The sequence below is a fragment of the Carya illinoinensis genome, chromosome 12, assembly GCF_018687715.1.
Source record: "Carya illinoinensis cultivar Pawnee chromosome 12, C.illinoinensisPawnee_v1, whole genome shotgun sequence".
NCBI lineage: Eukaryota > Viridiplantae > Streptophyta > Magnoliopsida > Fagales > Juglandaceae > Carya > Carya illinoinensis.
Window position 1 is genome coordinate 30,414,465 of NC_056763.1, and position 16,270 is coordinate 30,430,734.

Consider the following 16,270-nt stretch of genomic DNA (forward strand, 5'->3'; position numbering starts at 1 on the left):
GGTGAACTGTCCGAGAAACACTCTACAAGTCTTTACCCAATAGCCGAAAAAGCCAACTGATCTCAACGCTCATCATGGCTTTTCAGTTCCTAGTTCTATATATATCTTTAACCACTGATCACCTTGATGATCTGCAAGCATGCATGATATGATTAATTAAGATCCAAAAAGGAACTCTCGTTTTAAGTGATAACACCAACTTTGGACGGAGTCTCTGATCTCTTTGAATTCTCTCTAGTTTAAACTCCCGTACGAGCACCATCTTTGTACTTTTAGTTTTTTTTCCTCCTGCAATAACTGCAACACGACTTTTATATATATATATATATATATATAGTTTTACTTTTTACGTACATACGCTAGTATATATGATATATGTAGTTTGCTGTCGATCTGCGAATTGGAGTCTCGCAAGGATTGCAAGAGAAACAGCACCACGCTCCCGCATTTATTACTCTCACCACTTTCACACCCCTCCATGCCAGCTCCTAAGCTTTCTTATCATTAACCCTCAACCCATGCACAAGGCAAATAGCAGTATTTGGATAGAGAGGGTCATGGCGTTTGCTGGTTGTCTTGCTTGTTAATTTCGTGGTTTTGTTAGGAGTTCTTTTGGGTGGCAAAGCACTTTAAGCACTTTGGAATTATCAGAGAATCGGAGATATCCAGAGATATTAATACATACACTAGAGCCGATCACTGAAAATCTCATGGGTTTGTCTGTTTTCAGAGCAACTTTTCTTGTGGTTTTCTTGGTTGGTATTCAAGAGATCAGTTCTGTGGAAGGGGACGTGTATGGAACCGACTATATTAGTTGGGATGATCTGAAGGTCGATGAGAAGAAGGTGGCGGCAGGATTGACTGTCGGAGATGAACAAGGGCAGATTCTTGTGGTTGACAAGAATGGTAGGGGAGATTCTCTGACGGTTCAGGGAGCGGTTGACATGGTTCCAGAGAACAATACACAGCGAGTTAAAATATATGTTCTCCCAGGAATATACAGGTAATTAAAATAGATGATTGTTTTAGCAGTTTTAGATACAGAATCCGCGTGTTTATACTTTTTTTGTCACTTAAATCTGAAGGCATTGATTTGTATGTTTTCTATACTTCAAAGATCTGCCAAAAGTCGATTCAAGTTCTGCACTCTTTCAATCTTCATACATTGTTTGCTTCATCCATTAAAAAAGGAACTAGTACTGGCTACGTGGGTGCTAGAAGTAGTTGCATGCGCAAGATGTGGATTGCTCTCTCTCTCTCTCTCTCTCTCTCTCTCTCTCTCTCTCTCTCTCTCTCTCTCTCTCTCTCTCATGGTTTTGAGTCGAAACATTTTATGTATAGTTTTATCTTTCCGCAGAGAGAAGGTCTTTGTGCCAAGTTCCAAGCCATATGTTTCATTGATTGGGAACCAGAACGGAATGTCTGATACCATAGTTACTTGGAACAATAAAGCATCAGATGAAGATAGCGACGGAGTTCAACTTGGAACCTCTGGATCAGCTTCTGTAGCCATAGAGTCCGATTACTTTTGTGCAACTGGAATCACTTTTGAGGTGATCACAACCAATTTTCTTCAAACGCAGTCACAAAACAGAATATCAACAAACAAATTGCATGATTTAATACTATTTACACCATTAATTTAATCATTATTTAACCTCATGGGTGACCGCAGAACACAGTAGTTGCAGTGCCTGGAGGATACGGAATGCAAGCAGTAGCACTTAGAATAGCAGGTGACAAAGCAGTGTTCTATAGAGTCAGGATTCTTGGGACGCAGGACACTCTGTTGGATGACACTGGATCACACTACTTCTACCAGTGTCACATTCAAGGAAGTGTTGACTTCATCTTTGGAAGATCAAGATCACTCTATCAGGTAAATGCCAAGCATCATTATCTTTTGAAGACGAGCCCATATTTAAGCTGTACAGCTAAACCAATCCAGAAAAAAGATCGATACATTTCTAGTTTAAGTCTTGGATGTTTCCTGTACGAGTCTTAAGAGTTGAAATGGGTGTTTGAAACAGGACTGTGTCATTCAGTCGACCGCTAAGAATTGGGGATCAATTGCAGCTCATCACAGGGATTTGCCAGACGAAAATACAGGGTTCTCTTTTGTAAACTGCAAAATCACTGGAACTGGCAGTATCCTTTTGGGAAGAGCTTGGGGAGACTATTCAAGAGTAGTATACTCCCAATGTAATATGGATGATATAATTACTCCCTCAGGATGGAGTGACTGGAAGCAACCGTCCAGGCAGAAGTATAACCTAAGCGATTAGATAATTATCTTTGTAGTACAACACTTTTCCCAAGATCTAACTGAGAAACTGTACATTTTGCTCATGCAGGACTGTGGTGTTCGGGGAATACCAGTGCAGGGGCAGAGGAGCAGATAAGAGAGGCCGTGTGCCATGGTTGAAGTCTTTCAGTTATGAGGAAGTTAGACCTTTCCAGGACAAGACATTCATAAGCGGAGAACAATGGATTAGGCTTTAGTGCTTGTCTCCAATAGCTTGTTCATTGATTTATCATGTCTTCATCCTCCTGTACCGTCCTGAAGGCCAAAACAGTTTAAGATCAGCAGTATGAGTTTTCTCTTCCTTTTGCTTTTCTTTTTCCATTTAAGGGTAGAAACAAAGGGAATAATCCAGATGGTGTAAGCTAAAACCGTATCCACTCACATTGTATTGAGATATGATAGAACATGCATTCTTTATTTGAATGCACTATTTCCTTGATGTTACTATAAGATGACGGCAATTGATACTGATCTCATGGTTATATGTCGTGTGGGTTTGAGGTTGTATATGAAGAAAAGAGAGCAGAGAAAAAAATAAAAAATAAAAATTTCCAGCGCAGTCCAAAATAAGACAAGGAAGAAAAAAGTAATTTTGACTTTGAGAGTACAAATTCGGGGTACACGATACAAGAAGTGAATCCAACTGACTCCTTTCTAGTGCTTCTAAGCAGAGGAACTTAAATTCTAATACGCTCCGAATCCAATAACCATCATTAAATTCTAAACCTCAAACCTATACGCCGACAAAGGTTACAAAGTCAAGTCCAAATGCAATCAGCTTCCCCTATACCCGTATAACTATTCACGACTAACAAAATCTACTACCGCCATCATAAATGAAGGCATATAAAACTCCTATTGAACATCTTGTGCTGCCAGTTCCATGAGTTCTGCTTTACAATTCTGCCCATAATCGAAATTCTGAGTGTCATCACCACTCTCACCATCATTGTCATGTTTGTCATTATCATCGTCATCATCACCTTGGAGATCATCCCCATTATTACAACTGCTGTTCGTGTCAACACCTTCAAACCTATTTCCCTTGTCATTTAATGGTGGTGACTTACCATCAACGACTCTTTCCATATCTTCAGGAAGGCCATCAGAACTGGCGACTGCAGGTAAGTCGAGCTTTTCGTCTACAGCAATATTAAATCTGGTACTGCTATCAGCACATGACATAGAAACACCAGATTTGATGTCCTTGGCAATGTTTGAGGATGGGGAAAGCTTAGAGTCCAAGCCAATAGTTGCAGATAGGTCTGAGAGTATGTCTGGCTTTCCCTGTATATCAACCCACCGATCCCCCATCCAATCTTTGGATTTTCTTAGATCCTTTTTTTGTACGTTCAACAGTATGCTCTCACCTAACCACCATATAAACTATATTACAAAGTGAAGGGGATGCAAAAGCAGCAAAAACTGAATTAACATAAAAAATAAAAAGTTTGATAAGTACTAAATAAACATGAAGCTTGATAAGCATACCGGGAAAGTAAATTTGCATGGTACTATCACCAGAGTCATCCAATCCAGTCACAACTCCTTCCCACCAACCATCACTCCACCATGCATCAACTGCAGTCCCAACCTCAATTGCAAGGTCGACTTGTTCCTCACTGGGAGGGGCTGGCCTAATTGCAGGGCGACCCAGATGCCTCATGCCAAGTTTATCAGGCATGGCCATTTTAGAAGTTGGGATCCATTCCTACAAAGTGGAGAACATCTTATTTTCAAGATAGGAATTCTGGATTCAAAAGAAAATTAGGAGATACACGTGACTTATATCATAGAACTATACGAGAGGTAATCAAGTTATGTTAGAGCAACTCATGAATGGTCGATCATATTTTCTTTAAGGTAATATAACTACAGTTATGAAAATATATTTGAAATAGCAATGAAGGTCTAATTAAAACTGTAACTAAAGAATGTGTGGTAGCACCCTGCAAAAGCTATGACTTCAAATTACTTCAATTATCAAATTATACCATTGGTGCAAATGCTCTATTTAGAGCTTCAACCATATGGAAAACATCATAGAGTGATCAAATGCTTGCACACACCTCAAGATTTCCATATCCATCTTCATCCTGTACATCGTCATATTGAACTTTCATCTGTTTTCGTGATACCTGCAAGACTGTACACCTGAACCAGCAGCCTCGAATGCCACTATCGTGGCAGAGCAACTCTATTTTTTCATCAACCTTAAATAGTGGAGTATGCCAAACGTGACACCCAATGTGCTTTCGGGAAAGCAATCTCCTGCTGCCTGACAAACTATAGTCTAAGTTCTCGTAAGGTTCATATGTTATAGTCTGGTTAATTCTAACAGAATTTCTGACCCCTGAATGATCTGCAGCAAAACTTCGGCACACCCTACCACTTCTTGTCCTCTTAGCTCCCACCTTTACATTCTCACCTGAACTCAACTGTTCAGCTTCTTCCCCAGTCAGGCTAAGGGATATAGACTCAGGCGTTGAGAAGGGATTGGGAACCAAACAAGAGAGAATTGGTTGATCAAAGTAGCCACGCAATTTGCTGAGGTCAAAAGGCTTCACTCTGTTGTTTCTGAACTGCCTATAACACAGATGTATTCTGGCGCATTGAGGATGAGGAAAAGAAGTGATGCATTTTTCATAATGTTCACGAGTTAAGACTGTGGCAGGACCATCAACACACTCTGCACTAATGACCTGTACATATGGAGTCATGAAAACTTCTTTTGGGTGAGGATTTCGTATAGGAATTTTGCCCTCGACTTCCTGAGTGTGGTGAAACCACCTTACTTTAACCTTTTTCTGACCCCTCTTGTCTTCATACATATCTTCCAGATAAGCAAGATAGTGATTTTCCCCCTTAGCCATGACAAAGACGAAGGATTGAATCTGGATACCAGAAAAGATGAGAAACTCTTAAGAGGAAAAGAAGAATGCCAATAAGAATGAAGAACAAAAGTAACATGCAAGTGACTTCATTCTATGGGAGAGAGGAGCTTATTTCCTACTATGAAGCATTTGAGGAGAGAGATATGTCAACGGGAGACTAGAATCACTACTCCAGGATAATGACTTCAAATAACTTTTTATTATATTGCAGCACGTTCTTGATCTATGTTTATTCTGACTTAATCTGGGAAGTGAACATCCTTAACATCTCATGCTCTTAATATTTCATGCGACCCATATCTTGTATTCCCTTTTTAATTTGATGGAAGATGCTTACAGCTATTGTGGTCCCATTTCTGCAAAATGATGGGTAATGCTTGAGCTGTTTACCACATTTCCATGCAACACCAGACCAGACAATATCTGGATGATGTCCCTTGAAAATTGCAATATGGCCCTGATACACAGGTTTCAGGTTAACATCAAAAGTATTTATTAACAACAACATACATTCATAACAGTGAAAAAAAATATACCGTATCATCTGCTGCTTGAGTCTGTGGAGCGCCCATTCCATCCATTGTGGAGCTGGGAGACCCTAAAGGTTGTATTGGGTCAAATTTTGGTAATTCTGTCATTGACAATGGCATAGAAAATGTAATATTCAAGAGAAAAAATACAATAAAAAGTAACTAACAAAATTGAAGGCTCACACACTTAATATGAACATTAGCAAGAGGAACAACAAATATACAACCACCTTATATTTATAAATTAAAATATTAAATAGAACATAGAAAATCTCCTGCAATGAATCAAGTGCTCATAGAGCACCAGCTCAATTCGAATTTCATTTGTATTCCCATTACAACATCCAAAACCACAGCTTGTTGCCTTGCCAGAACTTTTAAGTCCAAGCCCCACATACACTGACCTAAACATATTACTTAAGATTCCATTCCTCAATGAAAGCTATGTATACTGCATGTGCCATGCAATCCAATTTCACAACACAGATGGAGAATAACATAAACTTAACACTTTATTTCTCATGAATTGTGGCAGCAAGTACCTCCTTTCATTTGATAGACCATGTACTAATGAATATTGTTTACAAGTAAAAAATTCAGATCTTGTTTTAATAAAGTTCAATGACATTAGCATATGAATAAAAGTTTTTTATTTTTGGAGGGGGAAGAGAGGGAGTTTGGGTGGGGGGGGGGGGGGGGGGGGGGGAGAGAGAGAGAGAGAGAGAATTGGTGGCACAACCTTCTTAAACATATATTATAACTGGTACAGTAATGAACTTAGACGTCCACAATGGCTTAAGGAGTTGCATGGACAGTACGCGCTGAGAAATGATAATCTCATGATTCAATGACTCAAGCAAGTTAAATATAATTGTATCCCTCCGAAGAAAAGAGCAAACAAGAATTGCAACACCGATAGAAAAGATAACTTTGGAAAATATGCAGGAGCAAGGCCACAAAATTATATCCTGGAATAGACCCACAAAACACAAGATGCAGAAGAAAATAAAAAAGAAGTGACATATGAAAGACCGCAAGAAACATCAAAATTTGAATTACGTTTTGTCAATGCTTGCCATCATAAAGCCCCCAAAATTTTCAACGCAGTTTTTTAACATATCTCTGTATCATTCTAACACATTCAACATTATTCATGCAAAATTTAGCAATTACGCAATATACAACTAAATTAGGAAGAAAGAATAGGAAACCCAGATACTAAAAAGGGGCAAAACATACCGGACCCTCCAGGTAAATGCTGCTTGGATAGCATAGACGTAAGCCAGTCTACGACCTCTCTTCTCGATCGCCACTTATAACCAGCATGAATGGAACTTTCCTTCCCATATACTTGCAAGAACTCCTCGGAAACAACATAGAACATGTGCCTAACACTTCTCTCAGTTCCCACAACTGCAAGGATGGACTCCCCCGATGAATCCTTCAAGAAATAGTGAACCACACGATTGCCACGCTCCTGCGATACAAACTCTTCTCTCCACTCCACAAAAGAGTGACTAGTTCCAGTCATTTTGAGCGAAAGCAGCAGAAGGGGGCTAAGAAGAATACAGGACGCCAAAAACCCACTTGAAATTCAAATACATGGCTGAAGTGCTCGACAGGAATAGAGAACGCTTCAAACCCAACTGATTACGCTACCTAATACCCAACAACCAAGAAATTCTTCAGACAAATCTACGATCTTGCAATTGTTTATATTCCTAGTATTATTAGCCCACGGAAAACTCATGTTCTATCAGCCAAATAGCAAAGAAATACTCGGAAGAACGTCAAACGGACCAGAATTCACAAAAGCCCATAATTTGAAAACCAAAAGGCGGATCAAATAACCACAGGTACAAAGCTAAAGATGCCCCATGTAAGTGGGACTTGACTCAATAAATCAAACCCAGTGGATTTAATTCCCTTAAACAGCCTGGCAGGTTGCGACTAATCAGAAAGTTTAATCTGCCGGATATAAGCACAAATCTCGAACAACGTTTACCCTAATCTGACGGACCCAAAGAACCACCCCCATAGGAGAACTCTAACAAAGTAGAACTTGGTATTTGGCAAAAACTGACCAGAACCCAAAAAGACAGGTGCTTTGAAAGTTTACAAGCAGATCAGAAACACCGAAGTCAGAATAAGCGGGTCAAGGCTTTAAAGCCCCTAGAGGCACAAAGACGTGCTTTGGCTGCTGTTTTCAAGAGAACCATCAAAAAACGAATAGGGAGTCTCAATTTAGATCCCAAGGTTGAAACTTCAACACGAAAACAAATAACAATAGCTGTTCAAGTTCTAATACTTGGAAAGAACCTGTGATTGTGATGCTGAGAGCCTGAGGACTTCGACAGAGAGGTGAGTTCCAGAGTTTTCGTGCCCCCTTTTTTTTTGGGTACAAGAGAGAGCGGAGGATGAGAAGAAGCAGAAGAAGGATATCTTAAAACGAGTCTGGACTTGTAGAGGGAACCTGGAAAAGGTACATCGCTGAGCCGATGAACGTGAGAGAAGAACAGGGGAGTGGTAGACGGAGAAATGAGAATGGGTAAACAATGGTAGCTCGAAGAGAGTGGGCGCGCGTGTGAGAGGAAATAAAAGGGTGCACAAAATTAATTGAAAAAGAAAAAAAAAAACCTCGTTCTAAACGGGGCCGTATCCTAGTGTGCCACAAAGAAGGCTGGATCCGTTTCGGCTGCATGGCCTTCTATGTTAGTTTCTCTTCTTCTTTTTTTCATTTTTTTTTTTTTCTTTTTTAGACTTGTATATTAAATTATTAATAGACATTTTTATTTATGTTTTTTTTTTATTTTTTTTTTCAATTTGAAAGCTGATGTTAGAACATTGTCAACCTAAACATAAAGTTTTTGAAGACTCAAACAGACATTCTATAATAAACAGAACTCTTATGATCACGTTCAATAAGAGGTGCTATACTGGTCACCCCACCTCTCATTTTCTTTAGAAAAATAAATAAACATGAAGTGACAAATTATTTCCCATGGTTAGGTTGATGCTTCTTCCCTTTTTTTCCCCCACTTTTGGGACCTGCAGCAAAACAAACTTAATGCATCTTTGGGATGTCTCATGCACTTTCATTTTAAGTAGCATTCCTAAACTTTATTTGATTCGCATGCATCTTTATAATTTGTAATTTGTCACTACCATGATGTGCTTTAAGCATATTGAATTATGTTTATGTACTGTTTTTTTATTTATGGTATCATACATAAAAAATTAACATTTTTCTGTGTTGAAATGATCTTTTTTCCTGCAAATTACACATTTTCCTTCACGTAGCAACTTATAGCAACTTACCATCTATCTAAAGTTTACGTATTGCTTATTCTTAATATATGAACAGTTTGCACAACAGCAATGCGATCCTTGACAATAAATACATGGACACAAGAAAATAACCATAACAACTTGACCACAAAGTACGTGCAAAATTACTGTTTTTCCTTTAACTTGGTAAAAAAAATACCCAGGTTGGAATATTGTTCATTGTTGCCCATTTGAAAGGTACCCCTCAAGTGCTAAGATTCCGTGCTTGGATCGACACTGGTGCTCCGTATGAGTATCTCCACTGACCACAGGCACAGCATTTCTCCAACTTCACACTGTTTTCCAATGTACAAAATTTACAGGACCAGACTCTGTACTTTGTATGAACATCTTTTGGCTTTTGTGTGCTACAGAGCTCACACATTGGAGCCAATGGCTGCAGTGATAGACCATCATCAACATGCAAAATACTTGTTAGTGTTATACTAGGAAGTAGGAACGCAATCTGGGTTTCACAAAAAAGAAACACGACATGTTTATGGGTTTCAGGTTTCACACCAGAAGGCAGAAAGGACCTTTCAGGCTTTCAGTTGTGGGTACAACTCCCAGGAAAGAAAAAGAAAATGTCCGCTAGTAACTACAGTCCTCGGACACAATGAAACTAGACATGTCAAGCGGTTCACCTCAATAAGTTTCCTTTCTCTCCAAATCCAATATAATATAATATCTATAGTATTAACTCATTTTACAAGCATATGTTTAAATTCTTGTTTTTATGCACAAGCCAAAAATAATACAACCAAAAAACCTGCAATTATCAAAGCCTATGTTAATTTCTATCAGCTTTCCTGATAATTGACGAATACATTTCCTAATAAACCTGTTCTACTTATTACAAGTGAGATAAAACTTGGCTGCATGAAATGAATTAACTTTATAGGCTTACAAAACTATCAAGAAATTAAATTTAAATGAACATGCTAATTCCATATCCTAAAAGGACATACAATCAAAAAAAAAAAAAAAAGTCCATAACAAATTGAATAGATTAAATAATTTTATGTATTAGGACACTTACAGCATTCAATAAAGTGCATGTTCCACACTCCCACATAGGAAATTCCTCTGGATTCAGTGTTCTGTCACGTATTGTATCCACACTACTCCCCAGATCAGAAGATAACGGACCTGATAAATCTACAAAATTAGATTCTGGATGGCAAGTAGGTTGAGAAAATGAAGTGGTATCTGATTTGCAACTTGTTTTTGAAGTATTGACAGATAAATCTACAAAATTGGCTTTCAGATGATCATTGGAAGGTCGACAAAGGGAGCTTTGACCTGACTCCTGACTTCTTTTCTGAGGGATTGCATCCACAGAATGTGCACTGGAACAACCATCTAACCTCGAGCGTCCTCCACTTTGTTCTGAAGATACAAAGCCATGTAAAATACCTGAACTACTTTCTTCATCCCCAGAAGCTTTGCAAGACTGAGACCCACACCAGATATCATCCTGTAATCTTCTCTCTGCAGCCATTGCAGCAGCTTGTATTGGACTAAGTGCAACCATAATAGTGTTATCACCACCAAGACGTCTGGGTCCAGATGGTAGCAGAGATCCCGATCGTGCTCTCTTTTCTGCAGCCTCTAGTGCACTTCTGTGGAGAGATGAAAGAGGAGGCTGATGGGAGAAACCACCCAAACGCCTCCCAGGAAGATCAAAGCCCTCTCCCATTCCTGTTATTCCCTTGGCCATCAGCTCCTCACATTCCTGCATGGAATCAAAAGCATCTTGCATAAAGAAACGAATAAGAAAAATATAAAGCAGCAAATTGTGCCACCAAAGCCTGCTTTATACATGTTTTCTTAAGAAACAATTTCAAAGCAGGAAAGTGGGTCTAGGATGTTCGGAAAACAAATCCAAAGAGTACAAGAATGACAAAAGGTCAAATCTTTTATTCTTATTTATTTTATATGTGAATTTATGCTACATACTGCAGTGCCACATAACAGGTCAAGCAAACACAGAAATTTGGACAAAAACATTTTGAATGGATAACAAAAGTGGAACTCAAATGGAGCACAGTATCATAAGTCATCCAGTTATACAGGACAGCTTTTATTTCTGCATTGAGTATATCTACCATCAAAAAGGCAATATCTTCAGAACTTTTGAGAATAAATCAATTTCGTTGATCCTCGATTGGAATTGGACACTAGATCATTGACGCATGAACATAGCTCTGTCTATGGCTGCGATGACTTTGACCACACTAATATAAAATGGAGGAAAAAAACGAATTTTTCTAAAGGGTTACAGTCGTGCAATTACTTAAGAAGCATCAAGTACATTTGACAATAATTTTTTTTTCTTAACAATACCATCAAAAGAAATTAAGAGTCCAATTCTAACTGTAATAAAATAAAAGAAGATTTAGAAAGACCTTTCTGAGTTCATCCCAGAGTTTGTAGAAGCTGGCATTGTGCGGGCCATGGACGTTATGGCAAAGCTCGTGAAGCATTGTATGAAGAACTTGATCAAAAGGGAAGAAATCCCAATCCCTGTTAGGCCTCCGGAGCCTCAGCTTCACATGCACCCCACCTCCCACATTCAACCCCAGAATAGACGGATTGTTCGGACTGCCAATTCGCTTATTTTTAATTACCATTCAATTTGAAAGATAGCATGCTGAAAACTTAGATTAAAATCAAAACTAACCCACATCATGCAATTTCCAAGAGATTAAATAAATGTAATTGAGGAGTGATGGCTTTTGGGGAAGCTTGAAACGAAATACAGAAAATCAATAAGAACTCGCCTTGGCTGAAAAAGAGCTTGTTGAAAGGCAAAGATAAAACCAAATCGCCTTCAATCGAGTGATAGTCATATCCTTGATTAGGGCATGAAAAAGTTCACTCATTTAAGCCCAATCGGCTTCTAAACGTGATGGTGTTTTCAAAATGATGGTGTTTAAATAACTAGCATAAAGTTTCAATTCTTTAATTTTATCTTCTCCCTGTTTCCTTTTGTTTCACAATTTGTAGTGAACCGATGGAAAAGTGGAATCGAAAAGAAGCACAGCTTACCAGAATTCGGAGAGAACTTTGATCCTCCATTTGTGTTTACGCATGATGGGCTGGACCTGCTTCGCTATTCTCTCCAGAATCTTCCTCGCTTCGTCTTCTCCAGGCTTTTTCAGGGTTTTGATATCCCATACCTTGTTAAGATCGTCCAAATTCATCGCCCGCGAAACCGAATTCTGAAGCCCTCGTAATTGAAGAGGACGATGAAACCCGGGATGTTTTAGCACTGGATTATAACAACCAATTATGTTGGGGGCAAGACTAACCAATATGACATCCTCGCTGATAATCATATCCTCATTTTCCATATTATTTTAATTAGTTTATGCGTTTTTTAATAACATTATCCCTTCCGACTATTTTGAATAATATTTAGGTTAATCTAATTAAAATTTTGAAAATTAATGAGTGAGACGATGACGCAGTTTTTTATTGTGTTCTTAAAGATCGTGTTCGAGACTCTTACATTATCTGGATTTGTTATAATAATTTGTTGAAAAACCTTTTCAAGTTAATGATAAAAAGTATATTCCAAAATAAACTTCTACTTAAATGATACATATAACTTCTATACAAGATCGTTACATAATAAAAGGATGAACACCGTAAGAGATAAATACGATACTCGTTAACATGTTAACATGGACTCAAGAGATAAAGGATGAACTGAAGTTAGTGAGGATATAATTCTCTTATTAACAAACTACTTTTATTTCAAAAGACTTTTAGGACTCTTGGCCAAGTTGATTTTACTGCTAACAACTCCATGCATCCAGTAATGATTGACTATAAATAATTATCCGAAACAGATACACAGATAAATGTATTTTAGAGAGATGTCTTTGTACATGGCATGTTAAAAAACAGAAACAGACCCCTCTTCTCTCCCAAGAGTTTCTCTGCACGAGAAATTATCTTCCAATGGTTGATGCCCTTGCTTTCCTCGGCCGAAGTATATTATTTAATTATTCTCCCAATTTCTTTGTCATTTGCAGTCGGATTTGCTCAGATTCTCCGCCTTCTTTCATATTCTTTTGTCCTACCATGCTTGGCCCTTCTGCCAAATCTCTCCACACTCATTATGGGCGCCTTTTGCCATATCTCTGAGACACCCAAAGTGAACATACAAGGAAAAGCCTACCGGAACAAATCCACCATTCACTTCAGTCCCAAAACGATGCCAACAAATTACCCCCTCCCTTACTAGCCTACAATTCCGCCTACAATTTACAAAAACCAGATAGATTATTTGTAGAGTTTGCAGAATTTGCTCTGCCATTTAAGAAGATCATGTTTTAACTGAACCCATGCCAATTGCAAAACATACAAGCAAGAGTTGAAGTAGAAACTATGCCCAGCGCAATGCTCTATTAACTGAAATATGTCACCGTACTCAAATAACATACGACTAACTTAAAGGTAGACATCAAACAAAACTAGCACTTATCTTCCGTGTAATACAATCAATCAAGGTCTCAACTATACAGTATACATACGTTCTTTTGTGATGGGAGACGAGAGCTGACTTCCAACAAAGTTCAATCAAGCAGGAACCAAACACACATCCACTTCGGCTTGACCTCAGGTGTCCCAAATCATCACAACAGCTATAACCCCAATGCCTAACAACACTGCAAAAAACTTGAGAGAGGATGTGTCTGCCGTGACAGTCTTCTGTGGTATATAGCCTTTTGCTAGTAGGTGGTTTATGGATACATAGATGAAAACTCCACATGCTAGACCCATTGATATGACAAAGATCCAATCTGCCACAGCACCCTGAGTTGTGGCATCTATAACGATTCCAATGGCCACACCGATTGGACTTGAAATGGCGAATGCAAAAGCATAGGCAGCACATGACAAGAGAGGACGGTTCGGAATCATGCGGAGGAGAGCAATACCCATGGCAATGGCTGCAAATATCTTGTGCAAAGTGATTGTCCATAAGGCTTTCCAGGCATTAGCTTTTGTATCGGCAACTCCAATCGCAATACCCTCAAAGACAGAATGGAAACACAAGGCGACAATCAACAAAATGCTATCACCAAGTGAATCCACAGCAGCAACGGAGCCATGATGGACCTATTAAGTCATACAAGCAGATATTGACTCAGTCACAGAAAAGACTGAAAGTTATCTACCATATGTAAAACATTACAACCCAGTTAATATATAGGCTAGGTAATCTAAAATAGAAGAGACTGTCGTTTTCTCCTTCGATGCTAATTTGAGATGAACGAGTATATCTCTCACCTGATGCTGTGCTTGTGAAGTCAAGCCGTTATTAATACTTTTCCCTTGCTCAACTCCACCTGAAATGAGGGAAAAAAAAAAAAAAAAAAAATGAATGACGGGATCAATCAAGCTGCGACAACTTGTTCACCTCCTGGTTTTGGAGTCCACAAAGGAGATACCCGATTGTTTGAATTTGTTTAGCTTCATCTATTTCAGGTCGTGATTTTTCCGCTACCCTTGTAATAAAACTTTTATTCACTCGTGTGTTTGGCATATTATTTTTCCCATAAAGCTAAATTGTCTCCCTTGCAATGGTGGCCTTGACATCTATATACTAAAATAGAAAAGTAATCTTAACTTTTCTTACGCTAATCCAAGACAATAATTTTCCTTTCAAAATGACACAAACCAATTATATATTTCCCGTAAGCAATCGAAAGCGACATTCCCATCACAGATGTACTAAAAAGCATTAATCTTTTGAAATCCTGTATTGGAATTGATAATGAATATCAGATGCAGGAAAAAAAAAAAAAAAAGCTTTGATGAACAGGGACATACCTTGATGCTCGAGATCTGCAGCACCGGACCCAGCACCGTTTCCCTTGCCATACACGTAGGAGATAACACAATCAGCAATCATGGTCAACAAGTAGCCGGCGCAAGCCAACATGTAAGCAAACGGGTAATCTTTTGTAGTCAAGTGCTCGAAAGTCTTGTTGGCGTCGCTGAGAAAGTGCATCAGCGCCGTGCCCAAGAAAACACCGCCAGCAAACTGCGTCCCGAGAATCAAGAAGCCCTCGTTCCACTTGAAGAAGTAAGGGGAAACGCCGGGGACGAAAGTGGCTATGAAGATAATTATCAAGCACCATATCTTAGTCAGTATCAAAGGCCTGGAGCGAAGGTCGGGCTCGATTGCGTCGCTGTCGCCATCGTCGTGGCCGCTGTGAGCGGAGGCGGAGAGGAAGACGAGGAGGAGGAGGGAGAAGAAGAGGAAGAAGCGAGACATTGCGAGTGCAAGGTTAAGGATATGGTAGGGAATTTTTCTACATTTTTAACTTTGTTATATATAGAGAGAGAGGGTTGATAAATCTTCGTAGCTTGTACTACTTAGAGGCGAGAGAGAGAGAGAGAGAGAGAGACAGAGAGAGAAGCAGGCAGTACAAAGGGCGAAGACGACGAAGTCAAGAAAGAGCTCTGTAGTACAACACACCAAACGTATGGTTGGAATCACATAAAATTTTTGGTCGGGGTTTTGTATGGTGTTCACCCCCCCCATCTCACTCGCTCTACTGGGGGCGTGCTGTTTCACTTTCACCATCCTATTCATATTTATATATAATTTTTTTATTTTAAAAAATTATATTATCTCATTTTCTATTCATATTTTACGCCTCTGATTCTATAGAGAATATTTAATAGATAATATTATTCTGAAAATTTGTCTATTCATACTTTATATTTATTAATAGATAACGTTGTTTTCAAAAGTCTCTTGATGCGATGGAAAGAAACCATACTGTTATATTTATTTATTAATTAATTTGTCTATTCCGTGAATGGTACGCACTTAAAGCCTCGCGTGATTGCAACTCGGATAGGATTTTCGGCTCGTACGATTGGAAGTGCATGTCTCCGGCTTCATCCTCGATTCCTACTCATACTCCTACAGCTAAGCCACCCCAAGCCACGCCACGCCAGCAAAGCCACGCCTCGCATGGTCAGGATTCTTGAAAGAATACGCTACGCCAACTTGCCAAGTTGATGGAAAACTCCACCGATCCAGTTATTGAGAAAGCGAAAGGCGACCGCATTCACATTTGGGGTACGAAGAAAATTCAAAAGGAAAATTCTATGTGCAGTTATTTTTACGGACTTCTTTGTGCACTCCAGTGATATAATTGGTTGTGTATTAAAAAAAATTAATC

General features: G+C 38.9%; 4 protein-coding genes across 9 annotated transcripts; 1 reads left to right on the forward strand and 3 right to left on the reverse strand.

Moving 5' to 3' along the window:
* Window positions 1-129: 129 nt before the first annotated feature.
* LOC122288992 (pectinesterase QRT1-like) lies at window positions 130-2,776 on the forward strand. Its single transcript, XM_043095855.1, has 5 exons — window positions 130-1,003; window positions 1,358-1,553; window positions 1,676-1,879; window positions 2,031-2,266; window positions 2,355-2,776. The coding sequence occupies exons 1-5, from the start codon at window positions 711-713 to the stop codon at window positions 2,500-2,502; spliced, it is 1,077 nt and encodes a 358-aa protein (XP_042951789.1). The 5' UTR covers window positions 130-710; the 3' UTR covers window positions 2,503-2,776.
* Window positions 2,777-2,872: 96 nt separating this feature from the next.
* On the reverse strand, window positions 2,873-8,313 carry LOC122288988. Of its 4 annotated transcripts, none has more exons than XM_043095849.1 (7): window positions 8,049-8,311; window positions 6,969-7,388; window positions 5,736-5,830; window positions 5,537-5,656; window positions 4,375-5,199; window positions 3,797-4,016; window positions 2,873-3,675 (listed from the first exon to the last, which is right to left on the reverse strand). In XM_043095849.1, the coding sequence occupies exons 2-7, from the start codon at window positions 7,258-7,260 to the stop codon at window positions 3,161-3,163; spliced, it is 2,067 nt and encodes a 688-aa protein (XP_042951783.1). In that variant the 5' UTR covers window positions 7,261-7,388; window positions 8,049-8,311; the 3' UTR covers window positions 2,873-3,160. The 4 variants fall into 4 exon arrangements, with proteins under 4 accessions (XP_042951783.1, XP_042951782.1, XP_042951784.1 ...); XM_043095848.1 differs by having other exon boundaries at window positions 6,969-7,929; XM_043095850.1 differs by having other exon boundaries at window positions 5,736-5,797; window positions 6,969-8,313.
* Window positions 8,314-9,051: 738 nt separating this feature from the next.
* Window positions 9,052-12,499, reverse strand: LOC122288989. 2 transcript variants are annotated; one of them, XM_043095852.1, is made up of 5 exons: window positions 12,108-12,480; window positions 11,465-11,660; window positions 10,359-10,791; window positions 10,096-10,205; window positions 9,052-9,453 (listed from the first exon to the last, which is right to left on the reverse strand). In XM_043095852.1, exons 1-5 carry the CDS (start codon window positions 12,410-12,412, stop codon window positions 9,262-9,264), a joined length of 1,236 nt encoding a protein of 411 aa, XP_042951786.1. In that variant the 5' UTR covers window positions 12,413-12,480; the 3' UTR covers window positions 9,052-9,261. The 2 variants fall into 2 exon arrangements, with proteins under 2 accessions (XP_042951786.1, XP_042951785.1); XM_043095851.1 differs by having other exon boundaries at window positions 10,096-10,791; window positions 12,108-12,499.
* Window positions 12,500-12,791: 292 nt separating this feature from the next.
* On the reverse strand, window positions 12,792-15,547 carry LOC122288993 (zinc transporter 11-like). 2 transcript variants are annotated; one of them, XR_006236068.1, is made up of 4 exons: window positions 14,904-15,547; window positions 14,361-14,419; window positions 13,601-14,189; window positions 12,792-13,324 (listed from the first exon to the last, which is right to left on the reverse strand). XR_006236068.1 is itself a non-coding variant. In XM_043095856.1 (3 exons), the coding sequence occupies exons 1-3, from the start codon at window positions 15,349-15,351 to the stop codon at window positions 13,686-13,688; spliced, it is 1,011 nt and encodes a 336-aa protein (XP_042951790.1). In that variant the 5' UTR covers window positions 15,352-15,546; the 3' UTR covers window positions 13,441-13,685. The 2 variants fall into 2 exon arrangements, 1 of the variants encoding a protein (XP_042951790.1); XM_043095856.1 differs by lacking the exon at window positions 12,792-13,324 and having other exon boundaries at window positions 13,441-14,189; window positions 14,904-15,546.
* Window positions 15,548-16,270: the final 723 nt, after the last annotated feature.

Excerpts from the sequence above, each read along its gene's own strand:
- LOC122288992 (XM_043095855.1), top strand. The coding sequence starts at position 711 with ATGGGTTTGTCTGTTTTCAGAGCAACTTTTCTTGTGGTTTTCTTGGTT. Across the intron at positions 1,004-1,357 it reads GTTCTCCCAGGAATATACAG|AGAGAAGGTCTTTGTGCCAA; the intron begins GTAATTAAAATA and ends ATCTTTCCGCAG. Across the intron at positions 2,267-2,354 it reads AAGCAACCGTCCAGGCAGAA|GACTGTGGTGTTCGGGGAAT; the intron begins GTATAACCTAAG and ends TTGCTCATGCAG.
- LOC122288989 (XM_043095851.1), bottom strand. The coding sequence starts at position 12,412 with ATGGAAAATGAGGATATGATTATCAGCGAGGATGTCATATTGGTTAGT. Across the intron at positions 10,792-11,464 it reads TCTGGGATGAACTCAGAAAG|GAATGTGAGGAGCTGATGGC; the intron begins GTCTTTCTAAAT and ends GATTCCATGCAG. Across the intron at positions 9,454-10,095 it reads CATGCACTTTATTGAATGCT|CCATTGGCTCCAATGTGTGA; the intron begins GTAAGTGTCCTA and ends CTATCACTGCAG.
- LOC122288993 (XM_043095856.1), bottom strand. The coding sequence starts at position 15,351 with ATGTCTCGCTTCTTCCTCTTCTTCTCCCTCCTCCTCCTCGTCTTCCTC. Across the intron at positions 14,420-14,903 it reads TGCAGATCTCGAGCATCAAG|GTGGAGTTGAGCAAGGGAAA; the intron begins GTATGTCCCTGT and ends CCCTCATTTCAG. Across the intron at positions 14,190-14,360 it reads CTTCACAAGCACAGCATCAG|GTCCATCATGGCTCCGTTGC; the intron begins GTGAGAGATATA and ends ATGACTTAATAG.
- LOC122288988 (XM_043095849.1), bottom strand. The coding sequence starts at position 7,260 with ATGACTGGAACTAGTCACTCTTTTGTGGAGTGGAGAGAAGAGTTTGTA. Across the intron at positions 5,200-5,536 it reads GAAATGGGACCACAATAGCT|ATTCAATCCTTCGTCTTTGT; the intron begins GTAAGCATCTTC and ends TCTGGTATCCAG. Across the intron at positions 4,017-4,374 it reads ATGGATATGGAAATCTTGAG|GAATGGATCCCAACTTCTAA; the intron begins GTGTGTGCAAGC and ends TCCACTTTGTAG.